Source organism: Nannospalax galili, unplaced genomic scaffold (assembly GCF_000622305.1).
Source record: "Nannospalax galili isolate Female #2095 unplaced genomic scaffold, S.galili_v1.0 scaffold120, whole genome shotgun sequence".
In the NCBI taxonomy this organism is placed as follows: Eukaryota; Metazoa; Chordata; class Mammalia; order Rodentia; family Spalacidae; genus Nannospalax; species Nannospalax galili.
The window spans coordinates 5455692-5480208 of NW_008350324.1; the positions used below are offsets into that span (position 1 = coordinate 5455692).

The 24517-nt window shown below is 42.5% G+C and overlaps 1 protein-coding gene across 4 annotated transcripts in view; it reads right to left on the reverse strand.

Moving 5' to 3' along the window:
- Mapkapk5 (MAPK activated protein kinase 5) overlaps nt 1-24325 on the reverse strand; it is a 34234-nt gene extending 9909 nt beyond the window's left edge. For all 4 annotated transcript variants that reach the window (XM_008847521.3, XM_008847520.3, XM_008847519.3 and 1 more), the window contains exons 1-10: nt 24051-24325; nt 20341-20414; nt 17861-17936; nt 17113-17210; nt 15517-15625; nt 13953-14042; nt 12362-12457; nt 8970-9050; nt 6104-6291; nt 3348-3468 (exon numbers count right to left, since the gene is read on the reverse strand). In XM_008847521.3, the coding sequence (XP_008845743.1) occupies nt 3348-3468; nt 6104-6291; nt 8970-9050; nt 12362-12457; nt 13953-14042; nt 15517-15625; nt 17113-17210; nt 17861-17936; nt 20341-20414; nt 24051-24086 (969 nt within the window). In that variant the 5' untranslated portion in view covers nt 24087-24325. The remainder of the gene's footprint in view (nt 1-3347; nt 3469-6103; nt 6292-8969; nt 9051-12361; nt 12458-13952; nt 14043-15516; nt 15626-17112; nt 17211-17860; nt 17937-20340; nt 20415-24050) is intronic.
- Nucleotides 24326-24517: the final 192 nt, after the last annotated feature.

Here is a 24517-nt window from a genome sequence, read left to right on the forward strand (position 1 = left end):
GTTATACCACTCCTTGGCATATACCCAAAGGACTCATCTTATTGCAGAGATACTTGTACAACCATGTTTGTTGCTGCTCTTTTCACAAGAGCTAAGAGAAGTAAGCAACCTAAGTGCCCCTCAACTGACGAGTAGTTAATGAAAATGTGGTACATTTACACAGTGGTGTTCTACTCAGCAGTAAAGAAAGATGAAATAATGAAATTTTCAGGTAAATGGACAGATCTAGAAACTGTTATACTAAGTGAAATAACACAGACTCAGAAAAACAAAAGATGTATGTTCTCCCTCATTTGTGGATTCCAGCACTAAATCCTTATAAGTGAGTGCATATCCTGATGTAACTGCAGGAACCAGGAAAATGGAAGGAAACCAGGGAGGTAAAAGGAAAAGAAGGAACCTGAGAGAGAACATTTGTAGGAGACAGGTGTTACTCAGGGAAAAATGTATAAAAAAGGGGTAGTGAAAGGGGAGAGGGAGAAGGAGGGCTATACAAAGAACTAAGGGAATAAAGGGGAAGAAGGAAAGAGAGGTAGGACCATAGCAGACAAAAACTATCAAGGGAGAAATGGGGAAAATGAGGATACTTTGAAAGGGAAGGGCAGGAAGGAAGGCTAAGACAGGGAGAGAAAGGAAATATAAATAGTACCTAGCTAGTATAAAAAACCAGAGGGAATATTAGTCCAAAAAACCTACTGAAAAATTACACATACAGTATCTCTGTGTGAGTCTGTGAGGATAGCTGAAGACTATATAACAAGAAACAGTGCCAGACAGGAGAAACCTTTCTTTGAGTTGTTTGCCAGGGTAGTCCAAGAGACTCCCAAAATTTCACGGGCTATTCCCACAGTCCTTGATTGCCTCCCAGAACTTGATGGTAAGACCCTATTGCTAAAGATAGGACATACTTTGGACACAGGACTTGGAGCAATGACCTGGAAGCTGCCTCCCCTGAAGGCTAGCTCTCATAGCTTTGGAGAGCACTATGCAATCTGTAAGGGAGAACATTAATCGATAGTCTAACCCTAGTTTCAAGACCTAAAAACTACATCAATGACCAGCACAGCAAATAACATTAATGCAGAAGCAGCACTTATTTTATTTTTATTATTTTTTTATTTATTTTTAATTTTAGGTATATGAGTGTATTGCTTGGATGTGTGTAAGTGCACCCATGTGCACTTTCATTCCCCTGGAACTGGAGTTAAGGACAGTTCATAGCTGCCATGTGGGTGCTGGGAATCAAACCTGGGTCCTCTGCAAGAGCAGTCAGTGCTCTTAACCACTGAGCCATCTCTCCAGCCCCAATAGTGACACTTTTATGTTGAGGGTAATAAACAGCTGTCAAGCTGGAATTAAGGCCCTCTCAGTGTGATAGTTCCTCAGGGAACTCATGTGTGATACTGCTCTTACAGAGGACCTGGGTTCAATTCCCAGCACCCACATGGTCACTAATAACCATCCATAACTCCAGTTCCAGGGGATCCCTTGCCCTCTTCCGACCTCTGCGGGCACTGAACAATATGGGTAATTACATACATGCAGGCAATACATTCAAACAGATAAAGTAAAAATAAGGATCAGAATAGCTGGAAGACCCTGTCTCCAAAAGACCCAAATAAAATACTTCCTGAAGACTATCTCTCATATCAGAGAACACTATACAAGCTGCCAAGGGAGAAAACCAATCAACAGTTCTGCCCAGCTGTGAACCCAATAACAGCCTCTGTATTCTTTCCTACTAAACAACAGTTGTTGACTGGCCCAGCAAACTGTTGATACTGCTACAATAGTGACACTTAAAAAAAAATATTTATTTTTATTTTATGTATATGAGTGTACTGCCTGCATGCGAATGCACCCGTGTTGTGCAATGCCGTGGAGGTCAGAAGAGGGCATCAAATTCCCCTGGAACTGGAGTTAAAAACAGTTCATAGCTGCCATGTGGGCGCTGGGAATCAAACCTGGGTCCTCTGCAAGAGCAGTCAGTGTTCTTAACCACTGAGCCATCTCTTCAGCCCCAATAGTGACACTTTTATGTTGAGGGTAATAAACAGCTGTCAAACTGGAATTAAGGCCCCCTCAGTGTGATAGTTCCTCAGGGAACTCATGTGTAATACTGTAAACAAAGTCAAACACACATGGCTGGAGAGGTCATAGATCCTGGAGAAAAACCTACTTTTGCCACATCCCTAGACCAATGTAATTTCTTATTTTATTCTAAATATGCATCCTACAGACAAGTGTACCTTTCACCCCTCATCAAAGAAGCTTCTTTTTACAATAGATGGAGACTATTACAGAATTCCAGAGCTGGTCAAACACACAGAATAAGTATCTATGAGACACTTAAACTGAAGTGACACATTTATGCAACCTCTACACTTAGAATGAATGCATCTCTTAACTCTCACCAGATAAGTTTCCTTGTGCAGCAGATGATGATTAATACAGATCCCACAACTGGCCAGTGTGCAGAGAACAAGAAGCTGCAGAATGCTTATCCCTGAATAGGACAGCTGTTTCAAACCTCTGCCTCCCAAGGCTTAGGGATCATTGCAAAAGAGGAGGCAGAAAGATTTAAGAGCCAGAGGGGTGGATGACCATAAGGTTCAGTCTTCCAGACAGCTCATCAGTTACTCCTATGATGGGTCCAGTGGATGCATCCACACTGAAGGACACTGGGGGACACAAATCATAATCTATAGGCCAGATTATATAAGAGTTCATCAAATTGGGTGGGGGGCAGTGAGGGGAGGTTCGGGGGAGAGCAGACTGAAATGCTATCAAACTATATTGTACAAATATTCCAAAAATTCAATTAAAATACAAAAAAAATAATTTTTTTCACCCAAATAAATAATAGCTCATGCTGGAACTGCAAAAGAACCCAGAGGCTACTTATGTGAGGGCTTCTGCCTCCTTACTGGGTAATAGAGAACACATTCAGAGATGTTCTCATTTTCTGAATCCCCACAGCAGTCACAGTTCTGATGTCTTGCAATGCTCCCATTATGTTTTATGTGTGCTGGCCTTGCCTTCCCAACCAGCCTCACTTAAACACCATGGGGGAAGGTATTTCATACTGACTGCTCTGTGCCACCATACCTGCACACAAATATAAAGGATATTGCTTTGAGAGTTTCCTTAGTCCATATTTACCAGGCCTTGATCCAGTCTAATAGAAAGAAATTATTTTAGAATCCTGACTTTTCAGGAAGCCAGGGATGTTCCTCTGAGAAGTAGAGCATGCCTGACACTGTTTCCCTTTAATCCCTCATTTAGTCAAGTCTCAACTTTCCTTCAACATAGCCTTTTCAGCCAACAAAGTAAGCATCATTCAAAACCTTATCCATCATCAGTTGCGCAGAGGGTAGCACATTATCCAGGGCCTCCGTCGAGTTGAGCCAGGGATGGTCCAACACTCCCTCAATGGTGAGTCTTTCCTCTGGTTTGACCTTTAGGAGCCTGTGGAGAAAACACCAACAAACCTGCCATGCATAGGTGTCCCCAAAGGAAGTTCTTGGGTCTGTCTGGCTCCAAATAGCCCTGGCTTCTTTTGACTCTACCAATTCCTGTAGGCCTAGGACTTCTAGCTTCAGGGCAAGAGCAGGATACTAGTTCCCAACCACTTGTGGGTGTACTTTGAGGTGTTCTGCACAGCACATTAAAAACGGTATAAAGGCTTTATCCAGCATACTTCAGACCATGCTGTAGGTCTCAGCAAGGTAATCCTACATGGTTATAGTTCCTACAACCTTTAAATTTCATATCAAGATTCTTAGGACAATGGGTTTTAAGTATTTTTGACTGACAATGGCTGTAAAATTAATTCAGGGGTCATGCAGTTTTGAAACATTGTTTCCCATGAGAAAACTCCTAGATGTCATAATATGTCAGGACCTGAACTTTTCTGTTCTAGAGACATTCAATAGTTAAAGACTAACTCTGAGATGGGATGGCACTTTTTTCAAAGCCTGATGCATTCCTTCTTTACCATGTGCTTTTGGGTCATACTTGTTCTCTCTTGTCCATTTAGGCTAATGCAATACCTAGCTCACCTTGGCATGTTCCTGGGCTCTCTGCAGCACCATGTTTTCTAACTACATATCCTCCTGTTCCAAATGTCTGAGTAGGGACAGCCTAAGTGCTACCTTCTGAATCAAGTTGAATAAAAAGTTTCAAATTTCTGCTGAGCATGGTGGTGCACACCTTTAATCCCAGCACTTGGGAGGCAGAGGCAGGTGGATCTTTGTGAGTTCGAAGCCAGCCTGGTCTACATAGTGAGTTCCAGGACAGCTGGGGCTACAGGGAGACCCTGTCTCAAAAAGACAAAAAAAAAAAGTTTCCAAATTTCTAAAGAATTGATTTATAAAAGACTCCTAAAGTCAAAGAATCAGTGTTGCTCGAGGGGCAAGAAGTAAATTCTATAAGAAATTTTCCAAAAACAGATTTGGATAAACCACAGTAAATGTAATAGTGCCTAATGTGAAAGGGTCACAGCAAAAGTTTCCCTGGACTTTTTTTTTTTCACTCTCGTCTTCTCTTCCTCCCTTCCTTCCTCTCTTTTTTTTTCTTTGAATGCTTGTTTTGGTTTTGAAGACACAGTCTCATGTAGCCCAGGCTGGCTTCAAACTCACTATGTAGTTAAGGATGATCTTAAAACTCTGATCCTGTTTCTACCTCCCAAATGTAAGGATGACAGGTGTGAGCCACCACACCCAGCTTTTGAGTCTGATTTCTTATGATAAAACACATTTGTCTGATTAGAAGGGGACCCGGAGAAGGCTCAGTCAACAAAGTGATTGCCATGCAAGCATGAGGAATGGAGTTTACTCCCCAGAATCCCTGTCAAAAAACCAAAAATGGTGGCCTGTACTTATAATCTTAAAACTGGAGAGGAAGAAACAGGCAGATCCCTAGGATTCACTGGCGGCCAGCCAAGCCTCTGACAAGCCCCAGGCCAGTGAGAAACCCTATTTCCAAAAAAAGAAGAAAAAGTGGATGAGAGCCTGAGAAACAATACCCAAGGCCAACCTCTAACCTCTACACACAATTGTGCACACCTCCACACACAGGTTTGCATACCTCCAAACATGCATATACACACATACCAAAAAACAGAAAAAAGGAGGAGGAGGAGGAAGAGGAGCCACAGGAGGGCAGGAGGGAGGGGCAGAGAGCCACTAAGGGGACACAGAGGTCTGTTACAGAGCTGAGCTGACAGCATGGAAGCAGTATATGAAAACGAGGGAATTTGAACACTGCCCTCATCATCCCAACAAATTCTTTCTCACATATTTTAGAAAACAGTAGGTCTGGAGGCTGGAAAGATGGCTCAGCAGTTAAGAGCACTAGCTGCTCTTGTAGAGGACCCAGGTTTACTTCCCAATACCCACATGGCAGCTAACAACCATACTAACTTCAGTTCCAGGTGATCCAATGCCCTCTTCTGACATCCATAGGCACTGCATGACATGGGTGCACTTACAAACATTCAGGCAATATACTCAACACATAAAATAAAAATAAAGTATTTTTAAGAAAATAAAATAGGGAGTCTGTGCTATTAAAGATGGATGAAGCCAACTAGCTCATTTACACCTGCCTCAGTCTTCCAAATGCTTATACAACAGGCATGTATCATGATGCCTAGCACAAGCTCACTTTTGAAAGGAAGTAACTTATATAGAGAAATAGTGGCACTGTCTCTGAGGCAGTTGCCAAGCACTGCCCTTTTAATGCTTACCTTCATCACAAAAAGATGAAGAAACAGACCAACAAGGGAGACCAAACAGTAGGACTGCCAGAACTGCGTCCAGGTTCATAGCTAAGCATTCCACAAGGGTGGACAAAAAAAGCAAATATACCTCAAATTTAGGTGTATTTTCTTTAATCATGCTACCAAAGGTCTGTGTCAGGTCCTTCTTATCTAGTCACTATCCATAATTCTTATTAATCTCCTCAGTTTAATAATATTTGTCAGAGCAACCAACTGGCAAGAGAAAGGTTGGAGAGTAGGCCCTAAGCCTACCACAACTATACATTACAACAGTACACAAAGAATGAAAAGTCAATCCCATCCAGCAGCCCAGTGACTCACTTCCTCACAACATCTTTGGCCATCTCTGAGATCTGGCTCCACTCTTCTTCTGGGAACTCGAAACTTCCTGTCATGATCTTTCTCCGCATATCCTTTGGGATAGTCCGACTGTGGTGTTTGGAGTAAAAAGGAGGGTATCCACACAGCATCACATAGATAATCACCCCAAGGGACCATAAGTCACAGCTCTGAAAGCAAAAAAGGGAAATGATCACTCCTATGAGCCAAGGCCCAGATGTATCCCTGACACAGGCTGAAATCTCCAAGAAGTCCTCACAAGGATTAGAACAGTTGAGAACATCTTAGGTCTTGACCTAAAGCTTTCTCTCCATATTTTTTTTTCTTTTTTTTTAATTTTTGTCTTTTGGAGACAGGGTCTCCCTGTAGCCCCAGCTGTCTTGGAACTCACTATGTAGACCAGGCTGGCCTTGAATTCAGAGATCCGCCTGCCTCTGCCTCCCAAATATTGGGATTAGAGGCGTGTGCCACCAAGCCTGGCTACCTCTTCATATTTTGCAATGCCACCCAAACTGTATATATGCATGTTATCATGAAGCCAGTCTGAGGTAAAATAGTTGCTTTTGGTTTTTTTTATGTGTACAAGTATATTGCCTGCACACGTGTAAGTGTCGTGCAATGCCTGCAGAGGTTAGAAGAGAGCATTGGACCCCTAGAACTGGGGTTACAGACAGCTGTTAGTTGTCATGTGGGTGCTGGGAACCAAACACAGGTCCTCTGCAACTACAGCCATTGCTCTTAACTACTGAGCCATCTCTCCAGTCCTGGCTTTTATTCTTATAGCTGAGGCCTAAGCTGCTGATTCCTAGATACAAAGGCAGGATACTTTCTTTCCAGTGTGTTCTAGTTATTTTCTATTGCTGTGACAAAAACACTCTGAATAAAACCAACTTGGGGAGGAAAGGGCACAATTCATCATCATGGGAAGCCAGGGCAGGATTCAAGCACAGACCATGGAGTAACAATGTTTACTGGCTTGCTCCTTTGGCCTGCTTTCTTATACAACACAGGACACCTGTCCAGGGGTAGCACAACCTACAATGGACTGGGCCCTCCCACATCACTCAACAGTCAAGAAAATGTTTCACAGGCCAATTCAAAAGAAGGAATTTTCCAATTGAGGTTCCCTCTTCCCAGGGATTTAGCTATCAAGTTGACAGCTAAAGCTATCTAGCCCACAGCTAGAAAAACAGTAGATAAAAACCAGCTGGATATGAAATATGTACTGTGTCAACCCAGGCATGAGAGTGCAGAAAAAAGCAGGTAAGGCACATGTAGGCTGGCACTATCACACAGCAGAAACCATTTTGGAAAAGGCTCAAAGTAGTATAACAAAATCAGGGAGAGGTACTGAAGGTCTAAAGAATTCCTTTGGCACAACTGATAGATATTACAGAGTCATAAGTATAACTAAGTAACATAAACTGTCACACAACTGAAGAGTGGTACCAGACCAGGTGCCCCAGACTTTTCAACAGCCTTAGCTCTGTCATTCATGGCTACCTTCAAGTGCCCAAGGAACCTATATTTTTCTAATCTACTCAGCAATTCTAGGATCTGTGTTCAGAAGCTACAACCTCTTGAGTGTCAGCACAGAGATCCTTGATATGGGGCTATAGCTACAGACAGTACCAAGTAACCAAGCACTTGCCATGTGCAAAAAAGATACTGTTCAGGGCCAGAGAAATGGCTCAGTGGTTAACAGCAATGGCTGTTCTGGCAGGGGACCCAGGTTTGGTTCCCAACATCCACATGGCAGCTAACAACTAACTGTAACTGCAGTTTCAGGGACTCTGATGCCTTCTTGTGGCCTCTGCAGGTACTGCATGCATGTGGTGCACAGACATACTTTCAGGAAAAACACTCATACATAAAATACAAATAAATCAAAAGAAATTTTAAAGACACTATTCAAGGCCAGGCATGGCTGCACATGCCTTTGGGAGGCAGAAGCAGGCAGATCTCTGTGAGGTCAAAGTCAGCCTGGTCTACATAGTGAGTTCCAGGCCAGCTGGAGCTAGAGAGAGACAGTTTCAAAAAAAAACAAAAGCCAGGCGTGGTGGCACAAGCCTTTAATCCCAGCACTCAAGAGGCAGAGGCAGGAGGATCTCCGTGAGTTCAAGGCCAGCCTGATCTACAGAATGAGTTCCAGGACAGCTTGGGCTACAGGGAGACCCTGTCTCAACACCCCCCACCCCCGAAAAAAAAGATACTGTTCAAATTAGAGCAGTTTATTTGTTTTTATTTATTTGGCATAGAACTCAGAGATCTGCCTGCCTCTGCCTCCCAAGTGCTGGGAATAAAGGCGTGTGCCATCACACCCAGCTAGAGCAGTTTATTTTTTCATTTATTTCTTTTTTTTCGAATTAATATTTGAAATTATGGCACTATAAATGATCATGGTATTCTTGAGCTTCAGTATCTCAGAAATGGCTTTTTCCTCATAAATTAAAGGCAATCATGTCACTTCAGTGTTTTCAAATGGACTGGATAGACAGCAAAATAAATAAAAGGTGACCCTGGTTCCTACTGCGAACTAAATTGGTGAGAAATCTGTTTATAGCCATCAAATAAGAATCCTTTTTTTTTTGGTCTTTTAGAGACAGCATCTCTCTTCAGCCCCAACTGGCCTAGAACTCACTATGTAGGCCAGGCTGGCCTCCAACTCATAGAGATCTTCCTGCCTCTGCATCCCAGAATGTTGAGACTAAAGGCATGCGCCTCAAATTAGAATCTTAAACTCCAAGTAATTTCCTATACTCTAGATGCTTCTACTCTCATAAACACCTCATAGAAGAGGGGCTGACTATCTGTGTCCACAGGGTAAAGCTAAATACCTTGTCCCTACCTTGTTGTAAGTATAGGGTGTTGGCGAGGTAGGTATGATACCAGACTTCTCCTTCTGATGCCTTCTCTGAGCCTCCAGTACCTATTAAGATCAAAAAGGACAGTTTAGTGCAAATCACCCCACCAGCATTCCACAGCTTGGGACAGACTACTGGAAGGCTGAAGATGAACTGACAATCAACAATCCAAAAATAATTCCACATCAACACAACACTTTCAAACATTTTTCTTCTTATAACTAGTAATTTATCAGTAGGTCAAGGAGATGCCCAGGTCAAGCACATGAAGATGAAGTCTTTTTATCTTTATCCCCAAAGAAGAGAAGAGATGTTTTTTCTTTCTACCCATCAAGAAGTTTGTGACCACTGGCTTTTTCCTGAGAATGTCCTTTATTGCCTATGCAAAAAACAGACCCACACTGGCCAGACAGACAAGGAATGTCACTACCAGAGACTATAATAATAATAGTTCACACAGATAAATGATCCAAAGAGGGTACCCACTGCCATCTGTAGTAATATCATTACAAAATATCCATCATACCAATGCATAGAGATACGGGCTGAGGAGGAAATACCTGACAAACTTCACACTGTTCTCTGAAAGGTGGCAGAATGCTGAGGCTGTGTGCGTATACTTCATCACCATACTCAGATCCACTGGTACTGCCTTAGCATGACACCCATGGTGCTGTTGCTGCTGGCAGACACCAACAAGTATGACACCTCACACAGTCGCTATACTGGCTCTCTAGGGAGCTTTAACAAGACTACTTTCAGGACTTCTGCAAGACTTACTTGCTGTCTTACCTAACAGATACTCCTTGACTATCTTGTAAAAACCCACCTCAGAATCTCTTTTAAGATTTAATTTATGTACGTATATGCATGTGCACATGCATGCAGATGTTCAAGGAGGCCAGAAGAGGGTGTTGGAGCCTCTGGATCTAGAGTTGAAGGCAGTTGTGAGCCACTGGAATGTGTGTGTTGGGAACTGAACTCTAGTGACTCTTAACCACTAAGCTGTCTCTCTCTAGCCCCCACATCAGAATCTCTACGCAGAGGACCCTGGCTCCACCTTTGACTGCCCCACAGTTTTTTGTAAGAATAAAGTAAATTGGGGCTAGAGAGGTGGCTCCGTGGTTAGAGCACTGACTGTTCTTAACATGGGTGTACTCACATACATGCAGGCAATACACTCATATACATAAAATAAAAATAATTAATAAAGCTGGGCTTGGTAGCACACACCTTTAATCCCAGCACTTGGAAGGCAGAGGCAGGTGGATCTTTGTGAGTTCAAGGCCAGCCTGGTCTACATAGTGAGTTCAGGTCAGCTGGGACTACAGGGAGACCCTGTCTCAAAAAGACAAAAATAAATAAATAATTAATTAATTAAATTGAAAACTAAACTTGGATCTACAGCTAATACATTATGAAAAAATATACCCACATGAATCATATAAACTAAATGTAAAACCTAAAAACATATAAAAATATACCCACATGAAAATACTGATCTTCAGCTATACATACATTTTTTTTTTCTTAAGCCAAGCACAGTGGCTCACATCTTGTAATACCAACATTTAAGAGGCAGAAGTAGGAGATCAAGAAGACAAGGAGTTAAAGATCATCCTCAGCTACACAGTTAGTTTGACACCAGCCCAGGATACATGAAACCTGTCACTAAACAAAACAAAAAAATGAGTATATATTTGTGTGTTCATGTGTGTGTGTTCCTATGTTACAGGGGAGGGTCCCAGGTACCCATACATATTGGAAGCCAGGGGTCAGTACTGGGTGCTTTCCTTAATCACTGTCCACCTTATTTTCTGAGACAGACTCTCAAAGAACCTGAAGCTCACTGATTCAGCAGATGGCCAGTGAGTTCCAGGGATTCTCCCTCCTGTCTCTGCCGTCCCAGTACTGGGATTACAGGTACATGCTACTGCAACAGTCTTTTACATACCCAGATTTTAAATGTGTATTTGTACTTGTGAGGCAAGCATTTTACCAACTGAGCCATTTCCCTAGCCTCTAAGGTATATTTTAGCTGAGCATGGTAGTACATACCTAAAATCCCAGCACGTGGCAAGGAAAGGCAGGAGGATCAAGAGTCTAAAGTCAGCTTATGCTACAAAGTAAGACCTTTGTCTCAAAAAAAAAAGAAGAGGAGGAAGAGGAAGAAAGAACTGAACAATATAATGCAGTCCCCTGCCTTTTGTGGTTTTGCTCCCTATAGTTTTGGTTATCTACAAAAAAATAATACAAGTGCCAGGCATATAGCAAACCCCTTTAATTCCCACACTCAGGAGCTAAGGAGGTAGAGGCAGGTGGATCTTTGTGTTATTGAGGCCAGGTTAATCTACACAGCAAGTTCTGGGGCAGGTGGGGCTACAGGGAGACTCTGTCTCAAAAAAGACCAAAAAAAAAAAAAAAAAGGAGACTTTGGCCAAAAAAAAACAAAAAAAAAAAAAAAAAAAACATAAAAAAATGATAAATTCTACAAATGATGTTTTAAATTGGATGTTATGTAGTGACAATGATTAATAATTGGTATTCTATAGTATTCTGTGTTATTAAACTATGGTGTTCAGCAGCTAGTGTATTAAATACATTTTCAAATTATAATACTTTGAATTTTTGATGGGTTAGTAGGACATATCCCCACTATAAGTCAAGGAGAAGAGCATGGTTACTGTTCTACAAATGATGTTTTAAATTGGATGTTATGTAGTGACAATGATTAATAATTGGTATTCTATAGTATTCTGTGTTATTAAACTATGGTGTTCAGCAGCTAGTGTATTAAATACATTTTCAAATTATAATACTTTGAATTTTTGATGGGTTAGTAGGACATATCCCCACTATAAGTCAAGGAGAAGAGCATGGTTACTGATTTTTTTTTTTAAACAAAATCTCACAAAGGAAAGCAGACTTTTGTTTTCATTTACCAGTACTATACAATAACTCAAACTAGGCAAAGATACTGCAAAAGATTATGTACCATTATGCTTTCAGAACTGGTCCTTGCCTTCTTCCATGTAGGGCCCAAGTTCAAACTCAGGTCATCAAGCCTGGTGGCCAATGATGCATGACACAGGTGCACCTACCTACATGCAGACATTACATTCATACACATAAAAAAATAAAAATAGGCCGGGCGTGGTTACACACGCCTTTAATCCCAGCACTCAGGAAGCAGAGGCAGGTGGATCTCTGTGAGTTCAAGGCCAGCCTGGTCTACACAGTGAGTTCCAGGACAGCTGGGGCTACAGGGAGACCCTGTCTCAAAAAGACCAAAAAATAAAACTAATAATAATAAAAGGAACGAGAGTCTACAAGCAGTTTGGAAATACATCTTAAGGAAGAAACATCACATGCTTACCTGAGGTGCTACATAATATGGGGTAAATTGGGGTGTCATCAAATCACCTTGGTCAACTTTAGCAAATCCAAAGTCACATAACTTCACTGGAGCATCCTGAAAAAAAATAAATAAATAAATTGGTCACTACTCCAAGGTGGTCAGTAAACACTAAACAGAAGCAAGGTGTAATGGATTATACCTGTAATCCCAGCACTCTGGAGACTGAAGCAAGAGATCACCATGAGTTTAAGGCCAACCTGGCCTCCAGGGTAAGACCTTGTCTCAAAAAAAGCCGGGTGTAGTAGCGCACACCTTTAGTCCCAGCACTTGGGAGGCATAGGCAGGTGGATCTCTGTGAGTTCCAGGCCAGCTTGGGCTACAAAGTGAAACCCAGTCTCAAATAACAACAAAAAAAGAATGTCTGAAAATCTGGAAACAGTTTTGATTCCTACTAAGGAACTGTTCCAAGCAACATAGAAGGGATTTCTATTCACAAAGCCTTGCTTTCTAACTTGTGAACACACTCCGTAAAATCAAAGTCTTAGCCTACCGGCCCTCCCTCTATCACATGGCCTTACAGCAATCCAGAGTACTGCTTCACTCTGAACATTACACATAAGCTTCATGACAACTAGAGCAACTGACTGATAGGATATGGAGCAGGGACAGCAATAAAGGGAAAAACACACCTTATCAGGGTTAACAGCAAATAAATTTCAAGGTAATTTAAGAGAATATGGGGAGCGGGAAAGATGGCTCAGCAGTTAAGAACATTTGATGTTGGATTCCCAGCATCCACATGGCAGCTAACAACTGTCTGTAACTCCAGTTCCAAGGGATCCAACGCCCTCTTCTGGCCTCCACAATCTTTGCACGACATGGGTGCACTTACAACACACATGCAGGCAATACAATCATATGCATTAAATAGAAATAATAAATACAATATTTTTTAAAAGAGTATATGGATTCTTGCCTCTTCCCAAAGACCTTCCAAATAACATCCGAAATCGTAAGTTCTACAAATGTATTGGTATCATGCAAAATTATCAACGCCATGGATATGGTAAAATGTCTGACCCTCTAATAAGTAAACAAATAGAAAAAAGGAGTTAGAAGCACTTTGGCCTAAAACTACTTCAACAGGGATTCAGTGCATGTAAGGCACAGCGCAGAAATTCCTGAGTTACATTAAGAAAGATAGTACTAGTCCAGCATGGTGACACATACCAGCCAGCACTCAGGAAGCAGAAGCAGAAGTATTTCAAGTTTTAGGTCAACTTAATCTATATAGGTGGGCTCCAGGGCAGTCTGGGCTATCTCAAGACTTTCTCAAAAAAAAAAAAAAACAAGAGAGCTGTTCAGTTGGTAGTGTGCTTGCTAGAGCACAAAGCCCTGCATTTGATCCCCAGCACAACATAAATTGTATGTGGTGGTAACAAACCTATAATCCTAGCAATGAGGTGCAGGGAGCTAAGATCAGGAATTCAAGGTCAACCTTGACTACAGAGTGAGTTCAAGGCTAACCAGGGATACACAAGATCATCTTTTTTTTTTTTTTCACCCAAAAAGTGGCAGCAATAAAATGAAGGAAAGCAAGTTTTCTTACCAAAGAGTTATCCTTGAAAAGCAGATTTTCAGGCTTGAGGTCTCTGTGTGCAATGTTTAACAAGTGACAGTGCTGGAGAGCCAAAGCAATCTGAAAAAGGACACAACGGAACCCCTTCTTAGAAAAGAACAATCTTTAATACTCCTAGTGTGGAGAACTCAGGATGTTAAAAACAAATCTTTTTTAAGTTAATTACAACTATGGTCAGTTTCAATTTCAAAACAGAAATTAAGATTTGGTAAGAGAAATAAATTAAACTTAGTTTAACCACAACCTACATTTTGTTAAACAAAAATGACTTCCAAACATTTTTATCAGAATAAACTTCCTATAGGAAAAACAAAGTGGTCCTTTGCATTCATCAGTGGTGACCAGTACTGTAGGGAGAACCCTAAGGCAGGAGCCCTCAGTAGGCACAGGCTTCCCCACCTGGGCAGCAGCAGGAAGACCCACTCAGTGACAACTATACTCTAGGAGATGAAGGCATGCTCCACCTTCAAACTAGCTTGTTGGAATCTTTTAACTGCAATTTGTTCACCTTAATTGTTGACAGTGTTGCCTGTGTGGGTGCTTTTATAGTTTTTGTTTTACAGATTATCAGATCTCATCCTTGGATCTTAGTATTTGAAAAGTATAATTTAAAAAATTAAATACAACATATTTTATAGCTCCTTAACTCTCAGTATGAAAACTTCTCAGCATTCCAAGTATTGGCTGTTCCCTAGTCAACTGGAAAGGAGGCACCCAAAAATGCTTGAAAAAAATTATCATGTAAAATTTAGAACAGCCTTTTTTTTTTGGTCTTTTTGAGACAGGGTCTCCCTGTAGCCCTAGCTGTACTAGAACTCACTATGTAGACGAGGCAGGCCTTGAACTCACAGAGATCCACCTGCCTCTGCCTCCTGGGTGCTGGGATTAAAGGCGTGCGCCACCACGCCCAGCCTTAGAATAGCTTTTTAAAAACCTAGCTGGGCTGTGCTTCCTGCTTGCTGGGTCTGAAGATAGGCCTTATGGTTTAGCTTCTCACCTCTATTAAGTGGCCAGCACAGGTCAGAGTTCTAGTACTGAATGGGTCATAAATCATTTCTACAACAACAAAATATGATAGAACTAGGAATAATTCATGCTTACAAAGATCTGAGAATATTAGAATCTGCAGAAATGACAAGATAGTTCATGCAGAAAACATCTTAAAATGCAGATGCCTTCAAACATCCTCTTGTAGTCTATGCTCTTTCAGATGGTATCAACAGCATTTCACCTCAAAGTCCAGGAACAGTGCTTGAAAGTTACCTCTTAAAGCTATCCACAGAGATTCTCTCAGTATATTAAAGTCTCACAATAACCCTTAGGAAACAGTTGGCAATCAATTAAGAACACAGGCCTCCCCCCAAAAGAAGGGTCACATTTCTCCTGTTAAGACATCCTTTCTGATTATATAACAAAGCAGGCAATGAGAAGTCAAATAGAGCTTTTCTTTAAGCTTTCTTTTATTCCCCCTAATGAAATTATACTGGTTAACCAACATAGTTGGCAGTTTGATTGGTACCCGGGGTTAACTTGCCTGCTTTGTTACTTGGCTGGCTTGCTTCTCTGTAAAGTGCCGGTGCTGGCTGATTCTGTGAAATAGCTCTCCCCCTTCCATCATCTCCATTACAATTAAGAGTCGAGCCCTGTTTGAAAGCATTTGATTTTGTTAAGTTAAAAAAAAACCCAAAACAAACAAAAAAACAAAACAAAAACAAACCTTGAAACATTAAAAAAAAAACTGACCTAAAGCAAACTCATCTACAAAGTGTATAACCACTTCCTAAGTCCAGGGTAAGATAGCCACTGAAAAAGAGCAAAAACTCTCAGACTCAAAATTAAAAAAATAAATAAATAAATAAAACTAAAGAAAAACCCATGAATTTTGGTTACTATTCTTTCATATAAATGCTTCTTCTAACTTCCATCCAAATGCTTTCACCAACAGAGCAGAGTTGTAAAAATAATCATTCAATTTCCCACTGGTCTGTTAAATTCATTCTCCTTCTCAGCCTGTACAATACCTACTTTCCAGAGCTAGCCTTTCCATGGCCTCCCAGATTGCAATTCCAGTAGCTCCCTTCTTTTGTAAGGTTCGAATACTATGGCTCCTTGATGCCTATCACACTGCAATGATGAGAGATTTACATCTCAGTCTCTCACTTAAGGTACTTGCCCAACATTTAGGAGCTAAAAGAATAATATTAATTTCTTCCTTCGAAAGGAAAGCCAGGGGCCAGGCGTGGTGGTACAAACCTTTAATCCCAATACTCGGGAGGCAGAGGCAGGTGGATCTCTGTGAGTTCACGGACAGCCTGGTCTCCAGAGCGAATCCAGGCCAGCTGGGGCTACAGGGAGACCCTGTCTCAAAAAGGCCAAAAAAAAAAAAAAAAAAAAGGAAAGCCAGATTAAGCAACAGGGCATTTTGCTGGATCAACCTCTAAGATTTTGCCTAGGATAACATTTATGCCCTTTTCACCAATATGAAATAGAATCTATTTTAATTTCTTTTTTGTTTGTTTGGTTTTTTGTTTTTTGTCTTTGAGATGGGATCTCTCTGTAGCCCCAGCTGGCCTGGAACTATGTAGACCAGGCTGGCCTTGATCTCACACAGATCTGACTGCCTCTGCCTCTAGAATGCTGGGATTAAAGATACATACCACCACACCAGGCTTAAATTCCAATTTTTACTTACTTACTTGAGACATGGTCTTGTTATGTAACCCTGGCTGGTCTGGAACTTGATCCTTCTGCCTCGGCTTCCCTAGCGCTAGGATTACAGGCAGGCACTACTGCACCTGGCTCTTTAATGTTTTCTTTTGAACTAAACTGGAAACTCTTTTAGGCAAGCACTCTACCATTGGCCTATATCCCTAACTCTTAAATGATTTTTTAAAAAGAGAAAATAAGCAAAATAAGGGGGCAGGAGAACAGCAGATGAAACAAGATTTCCCACAGACAGCTGAGATTCAGTGATGAGAACTCAGGGATTCATTTCATAATTCTGTCTGCTTTTATAAATGTTTGAAAGTTTCCAAAACACAAAGGGGGGGGGGGAAGACTTAAAAGAGAGGACGATTCTGCTACCTTTGGCCTACACATGGGCTGTGATAGCGACCTCGTGCATTCTTACCTGGGGCTGGACTCGTGAGGAAACTGTACACTGTTAGCAAAGACTTCAATAATCTGAACTATATTGGGATGTGTGGCACACATCATGTGCAGACGTACCTTAAAGAGAGCAGAGAAAATGTTTGTATGCAAAGGCAAAGTCAATACCACCCCCAACTTCCTGTCAAAAACTGACCACACTAGGTTGAGGGGTTAAGCCTACTTCAGTAAAAAAACTGTAGTACCAGGAATGACACAAAACAGCCAGAGTTTTTATATCCAGATAATGTCCTTAGAGTGTTCTTGCCACAAGTAAAACACCAACAAATTTACTTTCTACATCCTATCAACTAGTAAATGAAAAACTGGACAAATAATTCATTTTACTTCAGGTATTGCTCAAGCACGTAAAGAAAAAATGTGAGGTAACAGAAAAGAAACAAGACTATACACTAGCCTGTAATTGAGATAGGACCATTGGATAATGATAATGCAAACAAGGAAGAGAAGTCTGGGCATGAGATTCTTTATGCAGCTCTATATTCTCTAGGAAGCTGCCTTATGTACAAACACAATTCCTAGGTACTTTTAAGGAAGGGCTGGTTAAGAGCATTGGCTACTCTTGCAGAGGACCTGAGTTTGGTTCCCAGCAGCCAGGATAGGAGGCTTACAACCACCTGTAACTTCAGCTCCAGAGGACTAGACACCCACACATACCCATAAAATATATAGATAAGGATATTTTAACCAAGTCAAATAAAAAACTGTACCTCATTTCTAGCTTTTGGACGATCAAGAAGAATTTTCAGTGCAAACCGTTCTTGAGTAGATTTCTTCACACAAACTCTAGATTTTGAGGGAGGAATTATGGTTATATTTGTGATCCGCATAGCAAGTACCAGGCTACCCAGGGCTATATGAGACCCTGCCTCAAACAAACAAAAATAAACTAAATAAAAAACAACTGATCCCCCTGCTCATCACCAGGTCAAGAGGCAGAGAAGCCTCTTACTCTTCTCCCCATTTACCCACATTCAGTGCTTAGCCTGAGCCAAGTGACATCAATGTACCACCACAAGCCAATGAAGAATGGTCTCTGCTGATTACAAATGACTTTCAAGGTGGCCCACAGTCTTTTAAAAACATTTTTATTTTGTGTATATGTGGATGCATCTGTGGAGGTCAGAGGACAACCTGAGGAAGACAGATCTCTCCTTCCACCATGTTGAGTCCAAGGATTGACTCAGGTCATCAAGCTTGGCAGCAAGTGCCTTTATCCACTGAGCCAGCTCACTGGCCCTAATAGTCTAGACATCTTAATGATTCCATACTACAGACCATGTGGCCTGACTACTTACCTACATTTCTAGATATAAAAATCTAACATAAAAACCTTTACTAGGGACTGGAGAGATGGATGAGCGGTTAAGAGCACTGACTGCTCTTGCAGAGGACTCGGGTTCTATTCCCAGCACCCACATGGTGGCTACAAACCATCCTTAACTCCAGTTCCAGGGGAATCCAAAGCCCTCTTCTGACCTCTGCAGCATTGCTCGACACGGGTGCACTGATATACATGCAAGCAATACACTCATAAACACAAAATTTAAAAAAAAAAAAAAAAAAAAAAAATCTTTACTAAAGCTGGACGTGGTGGCACATGCCATTAATCCCAGTACCTGGAAGGCAGAGCCAGGTGGATCTCTGTGAGTGAGCTCAAGTCTAGCCTGCAGCCTGATCTACATAGTGAGTTCCAGGCCAGTTGGGGCAACAGGGAGACCCTGTTTCATTAAGACAAAAAAAAAAAAAAAAAATCTACTAAGTGGACTGGAAAGATGGCTTGGTGTTAAAGAGCATTTACACTTGCAGCTCTTGCAGAGGACTCATTTGATTTTCAGCACCCAATTTGCAACTCAAAACTGTCTATAACTCCAGTTCCAGGGACTCTACCTCCACAGGCACATACATGGTACACATACATATATACAGACCACTCCTACACAATACACAAAATAAAAATAAACCTTTAATTTAAAAAAAAAAAAGTGCTGGGCATGGTGGCACACACCTTTAATCTCAGCACTTGGGAGGCAGAGACAGGCGGATCTTTGTGAGTTTGAGGCCAGCCTAGTCTACACAGCAAGTTCCACGCCAGCTAGAGCTACAGAGAGACCCTGTCTCAAAAAAGACCAAAAAAAAAGAAAAGAAAAAAAATCAGGCATGGTGGAGCATACCTTTAATTCCAGCACTTGGGGAGGCAGAAGCAGGCAGATCTCTGTGAGATCAAGGCCAGCCCAGTCTACACAGTGAGTTCCAGGCTAGCTGGGGGCTATAGAGAGACGCTGTCTCAAAAATATCCCCCCCCCCAAAAAAAATGGCTGGCTGGGCGTGGTGGCACATGCCTTTAATCCCAGCACTTGGGAGGCAGAGGCGGGCAGATCCACTGTGAGTGAGGCCAGCCTGGTCTACAGAGTGAGTTCCAGGCACCCGGAGCTACAGGGAGACCGTCTCAAAAAGACCAAAAAAGAAAAAAAAAAAAAAAAAAAGCTGGAGAGATGGCTCAGTGGTTAAGAGCACTGGCTGCTCTTGTGGAGGACAATGTGGGTTTGATGCCCAGCAGCCACGTGGCAGCTAACAACTCCAATTCCAGGGGAATCCAGGGGTGTCTTCTGACCTCCGCTGCTACCTGGGTGTACTTATATACATGCAGGCAGTACACTCATACACATAAAATAACAAAATATTTTTAAAGAACAAAACAAAACAGCTTCTACCAGGGGCTTGTGAGATGGCTCAGAAGGTCAAAGGTACTTGCTACTGGGCCGGGCATAGTAGCGCACATCTTTAATCCCAGCACTGGGGAGGCAGGGGCAGGCTACAGGGAGACCCTGTCTCAGAGACACACACACAAAAAAAGGTACTTGCTACTAAACCTGATGACCTGAGTTCAAACCCTGGGTCTAGAGGAAGGAAGGGGAGAATTAATTCCTGAAAACTATCCTTTGGTTTATGCGCGTGCACACACACAAAAGTTTAAAATTTAAAAAGCCCTCTGCTATAGCTCACAGCTACAGTGTGTTCTTGGCATGCACAAAACCGTTACAAAAATACAAATGCAAACCCAAACAAAAAAAATTCTACTTTTTAAACTGAGGTTTGTTCTCAAAGCACATCTGATGCTTCCAATTCACGCCCATTTTAAGTGGCCTTCTCAACGCAGTGTGTCACAGTTCTCCTATGGATCTCTTACCTAACTGGACCACTAATTCCAGCTCCCAGCTTCTGAGTCCAATTGATATTGTATTCTTCTAAAATGGAGGTTTCCTATTAAAAAAAGAGTAGGGTAGAGAATGAGTCCCCTATTAAAAGGCTGAATTAGCAGAGGTAGGGCACATATGGCTCAACATCACACCTCCTATAAGAATCTGCAGTTCTTTATAATTACACATTCTGTCTACATTATCACTACCTTCTAATAACAAGAGATTTCAGAATAAGCTGAAATTATTTAGTCCATTTATAGGGTCTATTTGAGTAGACAACCAATAATTTTTGGAGGGTGTGGGGGAAAAGAGTATTTCAAAATGCAGAAACTGGGGGGCTGGAGAGATGGCTCAGTGGTTAAGAGCATTGTCTCCTCTTGCAGAGGACCTGATTCCCAGCACATGCATGGAGGCTAACAACTGTCCGTAACTCCAGTTCCAGGTGATCCAATGCCCTATTCTAACATTCACAGGCAATGCACCACATGGGTGCTCTTACATACATGCAGGCAATACACTCACATACATAAAGTAAAAATAATAAAATATTTTGGGGCTGAAAAGATGGCTCAGTGGTTAAGAGCACTGACTGCTCTTGCAGAGGACCTGGGTTTGATTCCCAGCACCCACATGGCAGCTACAAACCACCCTTAACTCCAGTTCCAGGGGATCCAATGCCTTTTTCTGACCTCTGCGGCAAATAATAATAATAATTTAAAAGTGCAGTAGCAGGTGTGGTGGCGCATGTCTTTAATCCCAGCACTTGGGAGGCTGAGGCAGACGGATCTTATGAGTTCAAGGTCAGCTTAGTCTACAGAATTAGTTCCAGGCCAGCTGGGTCTATAGGGAGACACTGTCTCAAAAAGACCAAAAAAAAAACAAAAAAGAGTAACTGGGCTAGAACTGTAAATGAGTGGTAAACACCTGCCTAGTATACAAGAGGCCTGACAATCCCAGCAAATTACACACATGCAAACACATACATATCGTACGCCCACACCACATATACCCCACACACGCGACCCCACTCCCTTAGAGTACAGCAACTACTAAATGCCTCTCCCCTACAATAGTCAAGCGTATTCTCTGAGATTCCAGAAAGTCTGGTCCAATACATGTAGAGGCCTATATCATTAACAAGTTGTTCAAATTGTAGGGATATAAAGACAAACCTTCAGGCCTAATCCTCCACTAAACTTAAGATGATGCTCTACTTGATAGGGAGCAAAGAAAGTTCAACACATACAGACTCTGGAGTTTGGACACTTGATTTTGCAGAAGATAAGAGAGGTACAGCCAGACCCCATTTTTCTTACAGCTCCTGGCCTCCTCTTGAGATTTATCTCTAACATCTTTGTTGATAGCAACACAAACATTAGCTAGTGTGAAAACTTCAACTAGACAAAAAAATTCACACACACACACACACTAACACACACACACACACACACACACACCCCTTTCAACCAGGCTATGTACTTTGCTCATACTCGCCCCCAACACACCCTCTTCCAGCCTCCTCCACTATTTTAACAGAAAGTTTATTGAGCCAAGGATAGTGGCAAATGCCTGTAATCCCAGTACTTGGGGGCTGAAGCAGGAGGATCATGAGTTTGAAGCCAACCTGGGCTGCATGAGACCCTGTCTTGAAAAAAAAAAAAGTTAGTTTGTTCAAGATGGTACGTCTGTAAACAACTTTCATCTGTATCTGAGGTGGACCTTAAATGTTCTCTGAAGCTCAATATTAAGAAAAAAAGAGAAATTCTTATACTCACGGTGTGAAAAATAGGCAATTCCATGACACAAAAAAAATATGTTTAAAATAAACTGCAGGTGCTGGAGAGATGGCTCAGTAGTTAAGAGCACTGATTGTTGTCACAGAGGACCTGGGTTCCATTCCCAGCACCCTACACAGCAGCTAACAATTGTCTGTAACTCCACTTCCAGGGGCTCCAACACCTCTTCTGACCTCCTTGTGCACTGCACGACACGGGTGCACTTACATACATGCAGGCAATATACTCAAATACATAAAATAATAAGATATTTTTAAATGAATTAACAGGTATGGCGGCACACACCTTTGGTCCCAGCACTCAAGAGGAGAAAGGTGAATCTCTGAGTTCAAGCCCAGCCTAGTCTACGTAGCAAGTTCCAGGGTTACACAGTGAGACCCTGTCAATTGTCAAAACAACTATTTTAGAATAACATAAACCAAACAAACTGAGAATGTATAATTTGGGGGGGGGTCTTTTTGAGACGGGATCTTCCTGTAGCCCCAGCTGGCCTGAAACTCACCATGTAGACCAGGCTGGCCTTGAACTCACAGAAAACAGCCTGCCTCAGCCTCTCAAATGCTTGAAATAAAGGCGTGGACCAACACACCCAGCAAAATATATATATATAAATGGGCACACCAGATAGGCAGTATCTTGAAAATAACTCCAAAACACCAATAATGTTTTTTCCTCAAGGAAAAAATGGAGTTCTTAAATGCACTAGGTTGACAAAACACTATAGGAAAGTAAATAATACAGCAAACATTAAGCTTTGATATTTAGTTTACATTAACTCTACTTTCTTAGCTGTAACAGATATCTAACTTGATCCTTAAAAAAATTACCATTAAGAGAAAAAGAAGTAAGCAGCGCATGGGAGGCAGAAGCAGGCAAACCTCACAGAGATTATTTGTTTACTTATTAATTAATTTATTTATAGACAGTGTATCTACAGCCTCAGGCTGGCCTCGAACTCCTTAAGTAGTCAAGAATGACTTTGGGAGCTGAAGAGATGGCTCATACAGATAAAATTTTAAAATATTTTTTAAAAACACCAATAAAAAAAATTACTCTGGGCTTATTTTTTTATATTGTTTCTTAGTGTGTGTGTGCCTGCACACCCGCGGATGTCAGAGAACAAATTACAGGAGTCAGTTCTCTCCTTCCATGACATGGGTCCCAGGGATCCTACTTAGGTGGTCAGGGTTGACCTCAAGTCTCTTTTACCAGCTGAGCCATCTTGCTAGCTCTAATTCAGAACTTCTGAGCCTCCTGAGTGCTGGGATCATAGACCTGCAGCACTACGCCAGCTTTATACAGATGTGGGGATGGAATCCACGGCCTCATGCATGTTAAGAAAACACTCTACCAACTGAGCTATATTCCCAGCCCCGTTTGGGGGTCACTGTAGAACACCGGGTGCTGTTAGCTCCTCCTAAATAAACTCCGATCCCCAGGAAATTAGGGAAGAGAACAGGAGGAAGAGAAAGCATAGACAGACAAGAAGAAACAATCTATTCCCCAGGGCACAAACATATCAGAACACATCAGAAAGGGTGCGTTAAGGCCACTCTCCAAGGATTGCAGCCCACCACTGAAAAGCTGAGGCACTTGGGGCGCGATGGAAACGTGGGGTCATAGAAGGCCCTCTTCATCCCACTCAAACCAGTTATCTCTATGCTACTCACCTTCATTCTAGCTGAGCGCTAACTACTTTAACCAAATAAGTTGGAGGGAAATGGACAGCCCACCCCACACACTCAGGTAAACCTTCGCCTCGGAGCTGTCAAACGCAGTCCAAGGAACCCCAGGAAGGCTGGAGTCGCTGGAAGGTCTCGACCTAAGTTCTCTCGATTTTCCGGGGCTAGAGCTGAAGAATCACAGGACAAAGGTGGAAAAGGGTGGCACTTCCCTATTACCTTGATGACTTTCTCCATGGCGTTATCCTCTGACATGCTCCGCAGGGCTCCCACAACCAGGAGCGGTTCAGGCTGCGAGGCTGCCGAGTCCCCCAGCAGCTGAGCGAGCAAAGGGCTCGGAGCTCGGGGCCCTGGGCCTCGAGGAGACCGGCAGCGGCCGCCCCTGGGACCCGGCGGAGACCAGGGCCCCGGCGCCCGCTCGGCTTCCGCAGGCGGCCCTAGGCTGGTGGCGGTGGCGGTGGCGGCGGCGGCAGCGGCGGCGGCGGCCCCAGGGGACGACCGCTGCCCGAGCGGAAACGCCACTGACCGCACGGGGATTCCCAGCGCCGGCGCCGGGCTCCCCAGGCGGGGCGAGGAGAGGAAGGGCCCGGCTCGGGGCGCTGTGCAGAGGTTTTGAGGGGCCGCCGCTTAGGCCAGGGCTCGCCAGGTCCTGAGAAGGAGCCTACGCCGCCGCCGCCGCCGCCGAG